The sequence below is a fragment of the Rana temporaria genome, chromosome 2, assembly GCF_905171775.1.
Source record: "Rana temporaria chromosome 2, aRanTem1.1, whole genome shotgun sequence".
Lineage (NCBI taxonomy): Eukaryota > Metazoa > Chordata > Amphibia > Anura > Ranidae > Rana > Rana temporaria.
In genome coordinates, this window is record NC_053490.1 from 8,332,435 (window position 1) to 8,349,194 (window position 16,760).

The following is a 16,760-nucleotide window of genomic DNA, read 5'->3' on the forward strand; positions in this document are numbered from 1 at the left end:
GGCGTTAAAAAAATAAATTTTATTTCTTTTTTTATATATTTATTTCTTTTTTTACACTTTTTTTTTTAATTTTTTTGATCACTTTTATTCCTATTACAAGGAATGTAAACATCCCTTGTAATAGGAATGTGTGTGACAGGTACTCTTTATGGAGAGATGCGGGGTCAATAAGACCCCACATCTCTCCTCCAGGCTGGAAAGCATGAAATCGGTGAAAAAAAATTCACTGATCTCATGCTTGCTGTTGCTTAGCAGCCGCAATCGCGGCTTTGTTTACTTACGGGACCCGGGCGTGACGTCATCACATCGCGCCCGGGTCCTCCGACGGTCATAGAGATGACTGGTGACCATCTGGTCACCAGTCATCTCTATGCTTCCTGCGAGCGCCGGACGATTCGTTCTCCGGGCCCCCGATGGCACGGGAGAGCCCGGAGAAGCACCGGATGGCGGCGGGGGGGGGGGGGATGTCCCCTCCCACCGCCTGTAAGAACGATCTAGCGGCAGATCGCTATGATCGTTCTTACGTTGTGCAGAATCGCCGGCAGTTTAGAAGGATATCTGAATGATGCCTCTAGCTGCAGGCATCATTCAGATATCCCCCCCACAAAGCCTAGGACATCATATGACGTCCACTCTGAACGGCAGAGGTTCTTTGTGGACGTCATTTCACTATGGGCCGGTAAGGAAGTGGTTAAAATCTCAGTGCTCCTGTTTTTGGCCACGGCTGAAATTTTGTTTCCTACTGACTTTGCCAGGTGCCATACATCGAACTGGTGTTCGATGAATGGATATTGCTCCCGCAGAATTTTCCGTATCGATATATGTCTGTCAGTAGCAATTAAGCCAATATCAAGATTTTTCTCTAACAGACTTTCTATGCACTTTTTAAAGGCAATTTTTTCCAGTGCAACAGATGTTACTGTGGGTTGGAGTTGCTCAACATGAAAGGTGACAATTTTTTTTGGAATCTGCATCCATAAAGGTGTATGTGCAGTATTTAGCACAAAATCCAGGTGAATCATTTTGACCATCTCCAGTCAGATACATAGGTGCTCTCCCAATGTCCTGTAAAACTTGTTGTTGTTCGGTTTTCCAACTTAAAGTGGGAGTTCACCCATTTATTAAATTTTTTTTTTTCTCCCCTTAGATTCCTGCTCGTTCGGTCTAGGGGAATCGGCTATTTGTATTAAAATATGAGCAGTACTTACCCGTTTTCGAGATGCATCTTCTTCTGTCGCTTCCGGGTATGGGTCTTCGGGAGCGGGCGTTCCTTCTTGATTGACAGTCTTCCGAGAGGCTTCCGACGGTCGCATCCATCGCGTCACTCGTAGCCGAAAGTCGGTGCGGCTCTATACTGCGCCTGCGCACCGACGTTCGGCTTCTTTCGGAAAATCGTGACGCGATGGGTGCGACCGTCGGAAGCCTCTCGGAAGACTGTCAATCAAGAAGGAACGCCCATTCCCGCAGCCCATACCCGGAAGCGGCGGAGAGGATGCATCTCGTAAACGGGTAAGTACTGCACATATTTTAAAACAAATAGCCGATTCCCCTAGAGAAAACGAGCAGGAAGCGAAGGGGAAAAAGTGCCCTCTAAGGGTGAACCCCGCTTTAAATCAATTCCAGGAAAAATTGAATCTTTCTGATATGAATAGAAAGTTGAGGGGGAGATTCCTTTTAGATTGATTGATTTAAAATAACAATCTATTTTTTTAAAACTATTTCCACTTAGTACAATTCCAGCAGATAACATGAGATTTCCAGCAGGTTTATTATTTACAGTTGGTTGTGACTTCCATATATGCCCGGTATGTCCTTGAGAACATTTTACACTCAAGCTCATCAGGCTTCCCTGGAAACTTTTTTGATAGTGAGTTAGCTTTCCTTTACATTTTTTTTTAAATTGACACGGCACAAGGCGTATAAGTTTTTTCAAGGAGGATTCGAAAACTATGAATTTAGCATCACGGACTATATCTTCATTTATATCAAATAAATCCTCAAACTTTTCATTAAGATCCTCCTCCTCCTCCTCCTCCTCTTCATCCTCACTACTGTCAACGCAAGACTCCTCCTCAACCTCCTCCTCACAATCCGATGGATAAAAGGAGGTGTCGTCTTCATCGATATATGTGGTTTCTGAGAATTCTATTGGCACAGTATTCTCAGCGCATTCTCCAGGAATTGATTCATGGTCCATTTGCTTGTTTTCATCAGGTTCTGGAAGAACCATTTGAGTTGGCTGAGGATCTAGTAATGGAGAGAAAGGGTCAATAATTTCATGCTCACGAAAAATTTGGTTGTAGTTGTGTTCTTTTAAATATTGATTACTTCTTACAGGAATGTATGTACTCTGTTGAGGAGCCATCCATGGTATTTGGGTGGATGTAGTTGTAGTAATTGACTCCTCGGCTTGGAAAATAGAGGATGGACCTTCCTCAACTTCTTCATTTTGAACTGCTGATGACAAATCATATTCCAAAACAACACTTTCCTCCACAGCCGTTTGCTTTTCTTGACAAGTATGAATTTCGTAAGCACCGTGCTCAGTTCCTTCAGCAGTATATACAATTTCTCTAGCCTTTTTATTTTCTTCTTCTTCACAAATAATTTTACGGCACAATTTATTTTTTGCTCTTTTTGGAAGAGGATTTTTTTGGCTCTTTGGACTATGAAAATAAAAAGGCATAGTCTGAGATGCAAAATCCCTTTGCGCTAAACTGGCTGTTCTTGGTCTTTTGCTTTGTGTTGATGGAATTCTAGTTTCTGAAACTCTTTTTGGACCAGAATCCTGCTTGCCAGTAGATGTTTGTATAGAGGACCGTCCCGAAGACGTTGAGGGCTCAGAATTTTCAAATCGTTGCATTAATCCTTGCGACACAGCGGTTGATGATGCATACAACGGAGTACACAGTGGAGTTGTTGTGATGGAAATAACGGTTGTTGACGGAGTGGTTGTTTCTAAAGCTGATGTAGTTACTGTTGTAGACTTTGAAGAAGCTGTTGAAAATGTGAGAACTGTGGTGGTTGCCGTAGAGCAAGTACTTACAACACTATGAGTAGGTAAAGAGGAAACGGTAAATGTTGATGGCATGGCTGTGATAATTCCAGTAGATTCACCCGATGTGGATGCTTGTGTTTGAAATATAGTCGGCTGAGCATCTGGTCTAAGTCTTCGCCGGTTTTCCTCGTATCTGTATGCATGATGTTCAAAGTGTAAAGAACACATTCGATATGTATCGTACAATTTCCCATCGAGCACCTTCTGTACCATCTCCTGTAGATTATTCTTGAATTGGCCGCTATTTTCAAGCCATTTCTGTATTCTATCACGTTGCATAGGAAAACTGTGCATGATGGCGGATGTATCCCGCTTACGCCAAGTATTGGGGCAACCTTTTATTATACACGATGGCATGCTAATAAGAGAATAAATCAAAAAATTAGATTATAGAAATGTATTAATATTTTAGCTTTATGATACTTTTGAATTGGGTTTAATTTACCATAAAATATTTTTAAAAACCAAAGTATAAAAAAAAAAAAAGTGTGTTTGTGTCTCTGTTGCATTTAAAAAAAAAGTTTTAGTGAAAACTGGAGCGGGGGTAGAAGTGAGAGTATTATGTTCTACAAGTTAGTGGAGACGACCTGTCTTAGCTATCTTTGTCGCAGACTAAATAATGTAGACAAGAAAAAAAACAAGGGGCCAGATTCATGTAGCACTTACACCGTTTTTTTGGTAGATGCACGGCGTAAGTGCAGATTTGCGCCGGCGGATCGCTGCGCCTTACCCAGAGAACCAGATTACGCCTCCAAATAGACTTCATCGCCTCGGTGTAACCTTTCCACGCCGGCGCGGCGTTGGCGCAGATTTACGCTGGTCGGATCTGGCGCGGCCATCGTTTTTGTGTTTTAAATATGCAAATGAGGTTTTTGGGCCGATTCATCAACTTAAGCTTGACTGGCGCAGGCTACTCCCGGTGAGCGGAGCTGAAATTTCCGGTGCAAAGTTACACCTCATAAAAGCAGGGGTAACTTTGCACCAAACTTGCAGAGGTCAGCTGGAGAGCAGCTAAAGCAGCAGCGTTACAAACGAACTGAGCAACAACACTTGCTGGACAACACATAGAGGCGGTCCCCATGTTGGGAGAGGCCCTCAATAATTACAGCCCTCTCCTCTGGGCTGAAATTGGTCATCCGCCCACCTGAGGATTCCTCATCAGCCATAACTGCCCCACCACAATGCAAACGACCTAGCTTAGAAAAAAAAAAGCTTCAGTACATTTGCACCTGCAGGGCGGAAGTCTGGGCTGATTCATGGACTGGGCGTTGGTAGTGGGTCGGCGTAGCTCAGGGATCACGCCGGGGCGCAGTTCTGAGCATGAGTCTGCGAGCTTATTCCGGTTTGTGATATATACACAAAGGTCTACAATATAGTAATTTATGTTTTCTATACTAAATGATTTTCAGATAGATAGAGATATATATATATATATATATATATATATATACACATACACACACATATATACTTTCAAAGTCTGCCTCCAGCCTTTCAAAAAAAAAAAAGTGCACATATCCTAATAATTTATATAAATGCCAATATAACAGTGGTGTCAAAACTGTGGCCCTGCAGATGTTGCAAAACTACAACTCCCAGCATGCCCGGACAGCCGTTGGCAGTCCAGGCATGCTGAGAGTTCAATTTTTCTCAACATCTGGAAGCTGAGATGCACAACTTCACAGAAAGTATCACACCTGGTAAGCTTAGTTACACAGCTCATCAGACAGTACAGAACATGATAAGCTTAGATACACAGCTCATCAGACAGTACAGAACCTGATAAGCTTAGATACACAGCTCATCAGACAGTACAGAACATGATAAGCTTAGATACACAGCTCATCAGACAGTACATCACATGGTTGTGAGTGTCACCGGCGCAAAAGAAAATAAATAAATAAATGTGAACTGTGATCTGCTGCAGTACTGTGTGCCCTTAGTGGGGGTCAATAGTGCTCTAAGAAGAAAAATGTTACTGCGCTGATCTAATTATCCAGAGGTATTTAATCTCTGGGAATATGGACATAAGTGAAATATCAGGGCCACAATGTACCCAATCTTAAGTGTGAATAACCTGAATACAAACAATAAAAAATATAAGAAATATATGAGTCATACAAATGTGACACAGTGATTTCAAACTTAAATCATATATCTAGATCAGTGTGTCAGCATACAATCCATATGCCACAGTGCTTCTATGAGAAAAATGGCTGTTGCTGCTACTGACCAACCAAATCGTGAAAACAATACGAAAGATATTACAAAAAAAATATATTATATATATATATGTGTGTGTAAAAACCCAATATGCAGTATGCCAACTGCACCGTGAGTTGTCCAATAACCGATATTGGAACAAAATAAAATAAATATCAATAAAAGTGAAATAATTATCAAACAACCATACAAATGTGCAATGTGCTGGCTGCACTTAAAAATAGTCCAAATGACAGGCAATCTTGCTCTTATACAATAGGTTCCAGCAAACACAAGGTTCAATGTTGGTAATGCTGACGACGCAACTAGCGAAACGCGTAGAGGCTGTTTGGACACACACATTGAGGGTGCAGCACACCAGCGCGCACGGACCCCTTGTAGCAATACATGCGGAGCACAGCGGGGCAAGCACACCTCTTAGGACGCCACTTAAATGCTGGTCAGCGGCTTTTAACGGTTGACACTGCCAAAGACACTCAGTGCCGGTCAGAGGCACTTTATATTGTAAGTGTTATTTTTTTTTACCTTTTTTAAATAAATACATATTTTAATATACTACACCATGATGAGCCCCTTGTTTTTGAGGAATTGATGACACCTTGTAAAAGGGAAAAGGAGGCAACACCCACTGACGGACAAAGAAAAGACACCACTTTGGAGCCTAATAATATCTGGGGTCTGGTGAGTGTTGATTTTAACCATTGGTGATGGTGGCACATCTTTGTCGGGTGGAAGAGATAGCGGCACTTTCCTGTACACAGCATTACCAACATTGAACCTTGTGTTTGCTGGAACCTATTGTATAAGAGCAAGATTGCCTGCCATTTGGACTATTTTTAAGTGCAGCCAGCACATTGCACATTTGTATGGTTGTTTGATAATTATTTCACTTTTATTGATATTTATTTTATTTTGTTCCAATATCGGTTATTGGACAACTCACGGTGCAGTTGGCATACTGCATATTGGGTTTTTACACACACACATATATATATATATAATATATTTTTTTTGTAATATCTTTCGTATTGTTTTCACGATTTGGTTGGTCAGTAGCAGCAACAGCCATTTTTCTCATAGAAGCACTGTGGCATATGGATTGTATGCTGACACACTGATCTAGATATATGATTTAAGTTTGAAATCACTGTGTCACATTTGTATGACTCATATATTTCTTATATTTTTTATTGTTTGTATTCAGGTTATTCACACTTAAGATTGGGTACATTGTGGCCCTGATATTTCACTTATGTCCATATTCCCAGAGATTAAATACCTCTGGATAATTAGATCAGCGCAGTAACACTTTTCTTCTTAGAGTACATCACATGATAAGCTTAGATACACAGCTCATCAGACAGTAACGCACATGATAAGCTTAGATACAGAGCTCAACAGACAGTAACGCACATGATAAGCTTAGATACACAGCTCATCAGACAGTACAGAACCTGATAAGCTTAGATACACAGCTCATCAGACAGTACAGAACATGATAAGCTTAGATACACAGCTCATCAGACAGTAACGCACATGATAAGCTTAGATACACAGCTCATCAGACAGTACAGAACCTGATAAGCTTAGATACACAGCTCATCAGACAGTACAGAACATGATAAGCTCAGATACACAGCTCAGACAGTAACGCACATGATAAGCTTAGATACAGAGCTCAACAGAAAGTACCGCACATGCCAGGACAGCTGTTGGCTGTCTGTATCCCCCATGTCCAACTCTGTATCCCCCATGTCCAACTCTGTATCCCCCATGTCCAACTTGAGGTCAGGGAGGGGTCAGATAGAGAGGGGTCAGAGAGAGAGAGAGAGAGAGAGAGAGAGAGAGAGAGAGAGAGAGAGAGAGAGAGAGAGAGAGAGAGAGAGAGAGAGAGAGAGAGAGAGAGAGAGAGAGAGAGAGAGAGAGAGAGAGAGAGAGAGAGAGAGAGAGAGAGAGAGAGAGGAGATAGAGAGATGAGAGAGAGAGAGAGAGGAGATAGAGAGATGAGAGAGAGAGGAGATAGATAGATAGATAGATAGATAGAGAGAGAGAGAGAGAGAGAGAGAGGAGAGATCAGAGAGAGAGAGAGAGAGGGATCAGAGAGAGAGATGAGAGAGAGAGAGAGATGAGAGATGAGAGAGAGAGATGAGAGAGAGAGAGAGAGAGAGAGAGGAGATAGAGAGATGAGAGAGAGATAGTGTCAGGGACTTACCTCCCAGCCTCATCCATCCTCGTTTCTGAGGAAACAACAGGGTTCCTCCATGTTGACACACCGCAGCACTTCCCGCACGCCTGCGCAACGGGGGCGCGCGCGTGCACAACGGGTGCGCGCGCGTGCACAACGGGTGCGCGCGCGTGCACGATAGCGGGAGCGTGCGTGTGCAAGTTTTTGGCGCCAAAGCACACTTTAAAAGCCATTGCTGGACTCAAACACATTGCTGCCTGATCTGCAGTTTTGGAGTGAACTTACACTTGAAATCTGATCCTGAAACCTGATCCTGAATTACTGACTGAACCTTGACCCGGCTTGTTGACTATCCGTATCTCTCTAATCCCTGACTCCGGCTTGTTTGACTACCCTTCTGATTGGACCCACCGTTGCCAGACCCACCTGCTTGCACCACGACTACGCTTCAGTTACCTGCATCTGAACCATCTGATTATCCGTTGTGACCCGGCTTGCCTGACCCTGCTGCTTCTTGCTTCCTATTTATCTGCTTTCTTCATCAGCTTGTTGCCATTGCAGTCGTATCACCTGTCAGGGTCGCTGACCCCCTCTTCTGCCTCAGTGCCGTCTGCACCTCCCCGCCAGAGAGACTCAGCCACCTACATCTATTCATCTCTGCATCGGCACTCCTACCCCGCTGTGCTCCGAGTCCGCTGTTCCCACTTCAGTGGCTCGTGAACCAGAGCCGTAAGAGAGGCCTCCTACAACCAGACTCTAAACATACCAGGTACGTAACAGTATCAGGCAGCCATGACAGAGTCTGCAGGAGTTGCCCCAGCGATGGAGGAGATATGCAAGCATCTATCATCCCTCACTCAAGCGGTTAAAAACTTGCAAGATGGCTACCTGAGATTGGAAGGACAGGTCCAGAACCTAGCCGTTCCTGGAGATGCCCCAGCATCTTCCACTAGGTCTTCATCAGCCGCTGCTGCTCCGTCTGTGGTAATGTTACCACCTGAACCCAGGGTTCCTATGCCCGAACGATTCACAGGGGATCGCTCTAAATTCCGGGACTTTCGGAACGCATGTCAGTTATATTTTGCCCTGCAACCCCGAACATTCTCACTAGAGGCCACGAAAGTGGGGTTTGTCGTTTCCCTGCTTCAAGGGGAACCCCAAAAATGGGCACATCGGTTGCTAGAGGATAATGGCCCTCAGACAGAGACTTTGCTGAACTTCTTCCAGACCATGGCCCAACTTTACGACGATCCCCAGAGGACTGCCACGGCTGAAACCGCTTTACTTGCACTTCAACAAGGCCGCCGAGCGGTCGAGGATTATGTAACCGATTTTCGTCGTTGGAGTGCAGATACTCAATGGAACAGCGCAGCTCTGCGCCACCAATTTCGCTTAGGCTTGTCAGAACCCCTGAAGGATGAACTAGCCCGCATTGGGGTACCTGAAACCCTAGACGAACTTATCACTAAGGCCGTGCAAATTGATCGGCGACTAAGGGAACGCCGGGCAGAGCGTTCTTCCCAACAAGGTCGCCCAGTATGGGTCACTGCTCGGGCCCCCTTACCCGCTTCTCGTTACCGACCACCTACTCCTCCGAATTCTACTGATCCGTCTATGAACACTTCCGAACCAATGCAATTAGGTGTGATGCGACCTACTCTCACTCCGGAAGAACGCACACGTCGTCGCCAGTTGAACCTGTGTCTCTACTGCGGCGAGGCCGGCCATTACGTGTATAACTGCCCCGTCAAGATACGTAAGTTCAAGTCTTCAGCTCCTATTAATATTTCAGCCATTTCTGCCAACATCACCCACCTTGCTCTCTCCCTTTCGTTACAGCTTCCGGAAAAGACGGTGTTGGTCAACGCTATCGTTGATTCAGGCGCGTGCAGCTGTTTTATTGATTCCACTTTTGCTGATCTCCATAATATACCTTTACGTAAAAAGGACTTTAGACTTTCTGTCTTTTTGGCCGACGGTTCACACATCAAGTCTGGTCAGGTAACACAAGAGACGCTTCCCCTACCTGCTACTACTTCTCTCCAACACAAGGAACTGTTAATTTTGGATGTCATTTCATCTCCTTTGTTCCCAGTAATTTTAGGCATACCTTGGCTCCGGGCACACAACCCCCAAGTTGACTGGATATCTGGAAGAATCACCTTCCCTTCTTACTACTGTCAGGAACACTGCCTGCCCAGACCGTCCAACCCATCTCCTACCCTGATGTGTTTAAATGCCGATCCCAGTCTGCTTCAGTCCGTTCCAAAACCATATCATGGATTCCTTGATGTGTTTAGCAAGAAAGGAGCTGATTCTCTTCCGCCTCATCGGCCATATGACTGTCCGGTTGAGCTCCTTCCTGGGGCTGAGATCCCCTTTGGGCGGATTTTCCCACTTTCCGAGAAGGAACAGGACGCCTTAAAAATTTATCTTGATGAAAATTTGGATAAAGGATTCATCCGTCCGTCCACTTCGCCAGCAGGCGCCGGAATATTTTTTGTCACAAAAAAAGACCAAACTCTTCGTCCCTGTGTTGATTATCGGGAACTAAACAACATCACTGTAAAGAATCGCTATCCCCTGCCCCTAATACCCGAACTTTTTCAAAAATTACGATCTGCCGTTATTTTCACTAAACTGGACCTGAGGGGAGCGTATAACTTGATACGCATCAGGGACGGAGATGAATGGAAGACAGCGTTCCGCACAAGATATGGACACTATGAGTACTTGGTAATGCCTTTTGGCCTATGTAATGCCCCTGCTACGTTTCAACACTTTGTTAACGACGTATTTAGAGACTTCTTAGACATCTTTGTCATTGTTTATTTGGACGATATCCTGTTTTTTTCCTGTTCCCTGGAAGAGCACCGAGTGCACGTCTGCAAGGTCCTGAATCGTCTCCGCCTGCACAGCTTGTATGCAAAAGTAGAGAAATGCGAGTTCGAGCGACTAACTATCCAATTCCTAGGTCTAGTGATTTCTCCAACCGGAATTGAAATGGATCCGAAAAAAGTATCCGCCATCCTAGACTGGCCAACACCCTTGGATAAAAAAGGGGTACAACGTTTTATTGGGTTCGCAAATTTTTATAGGAAATTTATTAAAAACTTCTCTACGATAGTGGCTCCCATTACTCAACTCACTAAGCAGAATCTTCGTTTCCGATGGAATCCTGAAGCTCAAAAGGCCTTTGATACCCTGAAGGGACTCTTTACATCCGCTCCAATCCTCAGTCATCCCAATCCAGCGTTGCCTTTCCTCCTTGAGGTAGATGCCTCTGAAGTGGCGGTAGGGGCTGTCATCTCACAACGCTCAGGGGACAAGGATTTAATGCATCCAGTAGGATTTAATTCCCGAAAGCTCTCCCCCGCAGAGAGGAATTACGACGTGGGGGATCGAGAACTGTTGGCCATCAAAACCGCCTTAGAGGAGTGGAGATACTTACTTGAAGGCGCTGCTCATCCTGTATTGATCTACACAGATCACAAAAATTTGGAGTATCTAAGGACAGCTAAACGGCTAAAACCTCGACAAGCCCGTTGGGCTCTCTTCTTTTCTCGCTTTTGTTTTCATATCACTTATCGACCTGGATCCAAGAATGTTAAACCAGACGCATTATCCCGAATGCATGACAACCCGAAGGACACATCCATTCCAGACACCATCCTTCCGGATGGCAACTTTTTACTTTTGCATACCGATCTGCTTTCCACGATCAGAGAAGCATCTTCCGAATCTTCCAAACCCCCCAATATCTCGTTAACTTCCAGAGACGGTTTATTTTGGAGAGGGAGTCAAGTTTTTGTACCGGAGAATACCCGAGTGGAAGTTCTAAAACTTCTCCATGACCACCCGTTAGCGGGGCACTTCGGAGTTCGTAAAACCCTCGAATTAGTGCGACGCACTTTCTGGTGGCCTGACTTAGAGGACTTTTGTAAGAAATATATCAACTCTTGCCCCATCTGCAATCGGAACAAGACATCCAGAAAACAAGCCTGGGGTCTATTAAAACCTCTACCCGTGCCCAATAGACCTTGGGAAATGATTGCAATGGACTTTATTGTGGAACTTCCCTGTTCTGAAGGATGTACAGCAATCTTTGTGATTGTAGATCGTTTTACCAAGATGGCTCACTTCCTTCCTTTGAAAAATACACCTTCTGCTGCTGAAACTGCTCGCGTTTTTATCAAAGAAATCGTCAGGCTACATGGAGTACCTTCCAATATTGTCTCCGACAGAGGGGTCCAGTTTACCTCTCGGTTCTGGAAAGCCCTTTGTGAGAAGTTACAAATTAAGCTTTCTCTGTCTTCAGCCTACCATCCCCAAACCAATGGGCAAACCGAAAGAACAAACCAAACCTTAGAACAATATATCAGATGCTTTACAACTTTTTCTCAAGATGATTGGGTCTCGCTGCTACCTCTAGCAGAATTTGCATACAACAATGCCAAACACTCAGCTACCGGGCAATCCCCTTTTTTCTCTAATTATGGTTTTAATTTAACATTTTTGCCAGATTTCTTTTCAGAATCAGCAGTTCCAGCGGTTCAAGATATCTTGGAATTTTTTAAACGTAACAACCAGGTATTACGCGAAGCAATAACCAAGGCTCAAGCTGACGGCAAGAGATTCTTCGACAAGGGAAGAAGGGGAGAGTTGGATCTCAAACCGGATGATCAGGTATGGCTGTCCACAAATAACTTAAAGCGGTCCTCCACCCTAAAGTGGAGTCCCGCTGATCGGAACCCTCCCCCCCTCCGGTGTCACTTTTGACACCTTTCAGGGGGGAGGGGGGTGCAGACACCTGTCTAAAGACAGGTATTTGCACCCACTTCCGGCCACACGATACGGGCGAAAGACGGGCATTCCGTCACATCCCGTCTGTCGCCCGTTGTGTGCTGGGAACACTCGGCTCCCAGCACACAGCGTGTGAGCCAATCGGCGGGCGCAGCGCGACTCGCGCATGCGCCGTAGGGAACCGGGCAGTGAAGCCGCAGCGCTTCACTTCCTGGTTCCCTCAGCGTGGATGGCGGGGGGAGCAGCAGAGTGACGAGCGATCGCTCGTGCTCTGCTGCGATCGGCGCTGGACTCCAGGACAGGTAAGTGTCCTATTATTAAAAGTCAGCAGCTGCAGTATTTGTAGCTGCTGACTTTTAATATTTTGTTCCCATGGCACATCCGCTTTAAGATTACCTTGCCCGTCTAAGAAGTTGGCACCTAAGTTTATGGGACCCTTCCCGGTTAAGAGGAAAATTAATTTAGCCTCATATGAACTGTCTCTACCTAATTCCCTGAAAATACATCCTGTATTTCATGTTTCTCTACTCAAACCTGCAGCCCCTGATCCCTTCCCTAACAGAGGATCCAAGCCTCCTGAACCTGTCCAGATCGATGGTTGTGAAGAGTACGTAGTGGAAACTATATTGGACTGCAGGAAGCGACAAGGACAAAACCAGTTTCTGGTCAAGTGGAAGGGGTATGGCCCAGAAGATAACTCTTGGGAACCTGAAAGTAATCTACACGCCAAGAAGTTATTACGTGCCTTTTTTCTTGCTCACCCAGACAAAAAGGCCCGACTGGGCATCCGGAGGCTGCCCCTTGGGGGGGGGCAATGTCAGGGACTTACCTCCCAGCCTCATCCATCCTCGTTTCTGAGGAAACAACAGGGTTCCTCCATGTTGACACACCGCAGCACTTCCCGCACGCCTGCGCAACGGGGGCGCGCGCGTGCACAACGGGTGCGCGCGCGTGCACGATAGCGGGAGCGTGCGTGTGCAAGTTTTTGGCGCCAAAGCACACTTTAAAAGCCATTGCTGGACTCAAACACATTGCTGCCTGATCTGCAGTTTTGGAGTGAACTTACACTTGAAATCTGATCCTGAAACCTGATCCTGAAACCTGATCCTGAATTACTGACTGAACCTTGACCCGGCTTGTTGACTATCCGTATCTCTCTAATCCCTGACTCCGGCTTGTTTGACTACCCTTCTGATTGGACCCACCGTTGCCAGACCCACCTGCTTGCACCACGACTATGCTTCAGTTACCTGCATCTGAACCATCTGATTATCCGTTGTGACCCGGCTTGCCTGACCCTGCTGCTTCTTGCTTCCTATTTATCTGCTTTCTTCATCAGCTTGTTGCCATTGCAGTCGTATCACCTGTCAGGGTCGCTGACCCCCTCTTCTGCCTCAGTGCCGTCTGCACCTCCCCGCCAGAGAGACTCAGCCACCTACATCTATTCATCTCTGCATCGGCACTCCTACCCCGCTGTGCTCCGAGTCCGCTGTTCCCACTTCAGTGGCTCGTGAACCAGAGCCGTAAGAGAGGCCTCCTACAACCAGACTCTAAACATACCAGGTACGTAACAGATAGAGAGATGAGAGAGAGAGGAGATAGAGAGAGGAGATAGAGAGATGAGAGAGAGAGATCAGGGAGAGAGATGAGAGAGAGGGATCAGGGAGAGAGATGAGAGAGAGAGAGGAGATAGAGAGATGAGAGAGAGAGAGGAGATAGAGAGATTAGGGAGAGAGAGGGATCAGGGAGAGAGATGAGAGAGAGGGATCAGGGAGAGAGATGAGAGAGAGGGATCAGGGAGAGAGATGAGAGAGAGGGATCAGGGAGAGAGATGAGAGAGAGGGATCAGGGAGAGGAGATAGAGAGATTAGGGAGAGAGAGGGATCAGGGAGAGAGATGAGAGAGAGGGATCAGGGAGAGAGATCAGGGAGTGTCAGAGAGAGGGGGTGTCAGAGAGGTCAGGGAGAGAAAGAGAGAGGGGTGTCAGAGAGGTCAGGGAGAGAAAGAGAGCGAGGTGGTCAGGGAGAGAGGGGGAAGAGAGAGGGGGGGAGAGAGAGGGGGAAGAGAGAGAAGAGAAGAGAAGAGAAGAGAAGAGAAGAGAAGAGAAGAGAAGAGAAGAGAAGAGAAGAGAAGAGAAGAGAAGAGAAGAGAAGAGAAGAGAAGAGAAGAGAAGAGAAGAGAAGAGAAGAGAAGAGAAGAGAAGAGAAGAGAAGAGAAGAGAAGAGAAGAGAGAGAGAGAGAGAGAGAGAGAGAGATGAGAGAGGGGGTGTCAGAGAGAGAGTGGTGAAAGAGGGGCCATGCCACCCACATACACACACAGTCACTGGCAGCTTTCTGTCAATGGTGCACCACGCTCCCCTACACCTGACAGCAGCCTTCTCCCCCATCACACACACGCACGGTGCTGGAAATTGGAATAGATCGGGCTGTCCCTGGCAGGCGTGCCCTGTCCCGTGCCCCTGTCTTACTCCTGCTGACCCCCTTACATGTCACTGATATTTGGGAGAAGGCACTCGATGTGTGGGGTCAGCCGCTCCGCCGCCACCGATCACCCCCCCCCCCCCCCGGACAGTCTCCTTGCTTTCTGCTTGGTTTTGTTTCCTTTCCTTCGTGACGGGTTCCCGGAAAGCGTGTGACTCGCCACCCATGTGACTCGCCACTGCACCAATCCCATCCGCCTGTACCCGAGCCCAGCCAGTAAAATACCGGCAGAGTGGCTACCTTATGAATGGATGTCAGAGCAGACAGCCGTGCGGGGGGGGGGGGAAGGGGGGGTCCGTGGCGGCGCTGCTTCAAACATGAAATGACGGTGCTCTATGGACAATGTGTAGGAATAAAATAACTAGCCGCCCAGCCCTGGCTGCCTGTCGCTGACATCCGAGGTGGATCGCTCCCGCCCCCTAGTTTGCACAGCCCAGCGAATCAGGGCTGTGCAAACGAATGAACAATGAATATTCAAAGTGTGGGAGTGACCCACAGGAGCCAGGGGCGGACACAGGAGGCAGGAGCAGACGGGGGAAGGCTGCAGAAAGATGACGTTTCGTTACCAAGATGGGGTACGAAATTCATAGCCAGGAATGACTGGCCGAACTTCCGGTTTCTGAAAAGTCGGGGATTGCTGCAGATATGACACTGAAGGTGAATTACATTCTTATATACTTTTTAACCACTTAAGCCCCGGACCATATTGCTGCCCAAAGACCCAAGGTGTTTTTACAGTTTGGGACTGCGTCGCTTTAACAGACAATTGCGCGGTCGTGCGACGTGGCTCCCAAACAAAATTGGCGTCCTTTTTTCCCCACAAATAGAGCTTTCTTTTGGTGGTATTTGATCACCTCGGCGGTTTTTATTTTTTGCGCTATAAACAAAAATAGAGCGACAATTTTGAAAAAAATGCAATATTTTTTACTTTTTGCTATAATAAATATCCCCCAAAAACATATATAAAAATTTTTTTTTCCCTCAGTTTAGGCCGATACGTATTCTTCTACATATTTTTGGTAAAAAAAAATCGCAATAAGCGTTTATCGATTGGTTTGCGCAAAATTTATAGCGTTTACAAAATAGGGGATAGTTTTATTGCATTTTTATAAAAATTTTTTTTTTTACTACTAATGGCGGCGATCAGCGATTTTTTTCGTGACTGCGACATTATGGCGGACACTTCGGACAATTTTGACACATTTTTGGGATTTTTGTCATTTTCACAGCAAAAAATGCATTTAAATTGCATTCTTTATTGTGAAAATGACAGTTGCAGTTTGGGAGTTAACCACAGGGGGCGCTGTAGGATTTGGTGTACACTGTGTGTGTGTTTACAACTGTAGGGGGGTGTGGCTGTAGGAATGACGTCATCGATCGAGTCTCCCTATATAAGGGAGCACTCGATCGATGCAGCGCCACAGTGAAGCACGGGGAAGCCGTGTTTACATACGGCTCTCCCCGTTCTTCAGCTCTGGGGAGCGATCGCGACGGAGCGGCTAGAAACAAATAGCCGCGCCGTCGTCCCGGATCGCTCCCCGAGGGGACCCGACTGCCGCAAGTCGCGGGGGGGGGGGTCCCGATCGGACCCCCCACCCACGTCTAGGCAGGGACGTACAGGTACGCCAATGTGCCTGTACGTGCCATTCTGCCGACGTATATGTACATGCGGCGGTCGAGAAGGGGTTAAAGATGTTGCTAATTTAAAAAAAAAAAATTTGCTCTGGAGTACTCCTTTAATACAGAACCTCTGAGGAGCCAAGAAGAAATGTTCCCTGGTAATCAGGGGCAGCACATGTCATATAATACAGATCATGTCTCACCTGGACAGGCTCTCTTGTTTCCTCTCCTACCTTTTACTTCTCTCTTTACAACACTTCCCAATGTCACCAAACTCCTTTCCTTGCAACGCTTTCACCTTTTTTTTTTTAAACTGTCCTCAATTTATAGGCTAAAAATTAAACAGCGTCGGCCATTTTTCTGAAGCCTACGCCATTCAAACAGATACAG

General features: G+C 46.1%; 1 protein-coding gene across 1 annotated transcript; it reads right to left on the bottom strand.

Annotated features, from left to right (window-relative positions):
- Nucleotides 1-1,544: 1,544 nt before the first annotated feature.
- Nucleotides 1,545-16,658, bottom strand: LOC120928795. Its single transcript, XM_040339802.1, has 2 exons — nt 16,574-16,658; nt 1,545-3,416 (listed from the first exon to the last, which is right to left on the bottom strand). Exon 2 carries the CDS (start codon nt 3,413-3,415, stop codon nt 1,550-1,552), a length of 1,866 nt encoding a protein of 621 aa, XP_040195736.1. The 5' UTR covers nt 3,416; nt 16,574-16,658; the 3' UTR covers nt 1,545-1,549.
- Nucleotides 16,659-16,760: the final 102 nt, after the last annotated feature.

What these genes read in the sequence shown, in the direction of transcription:
- LOC120928795 (XM_040339802.1), bottom strand. Translation starts at nt 3,415, where the DNA reads ATGCCATCGTGTATAATAAAAGGTTGCCCCAATACTTGGCGTAAGCGG.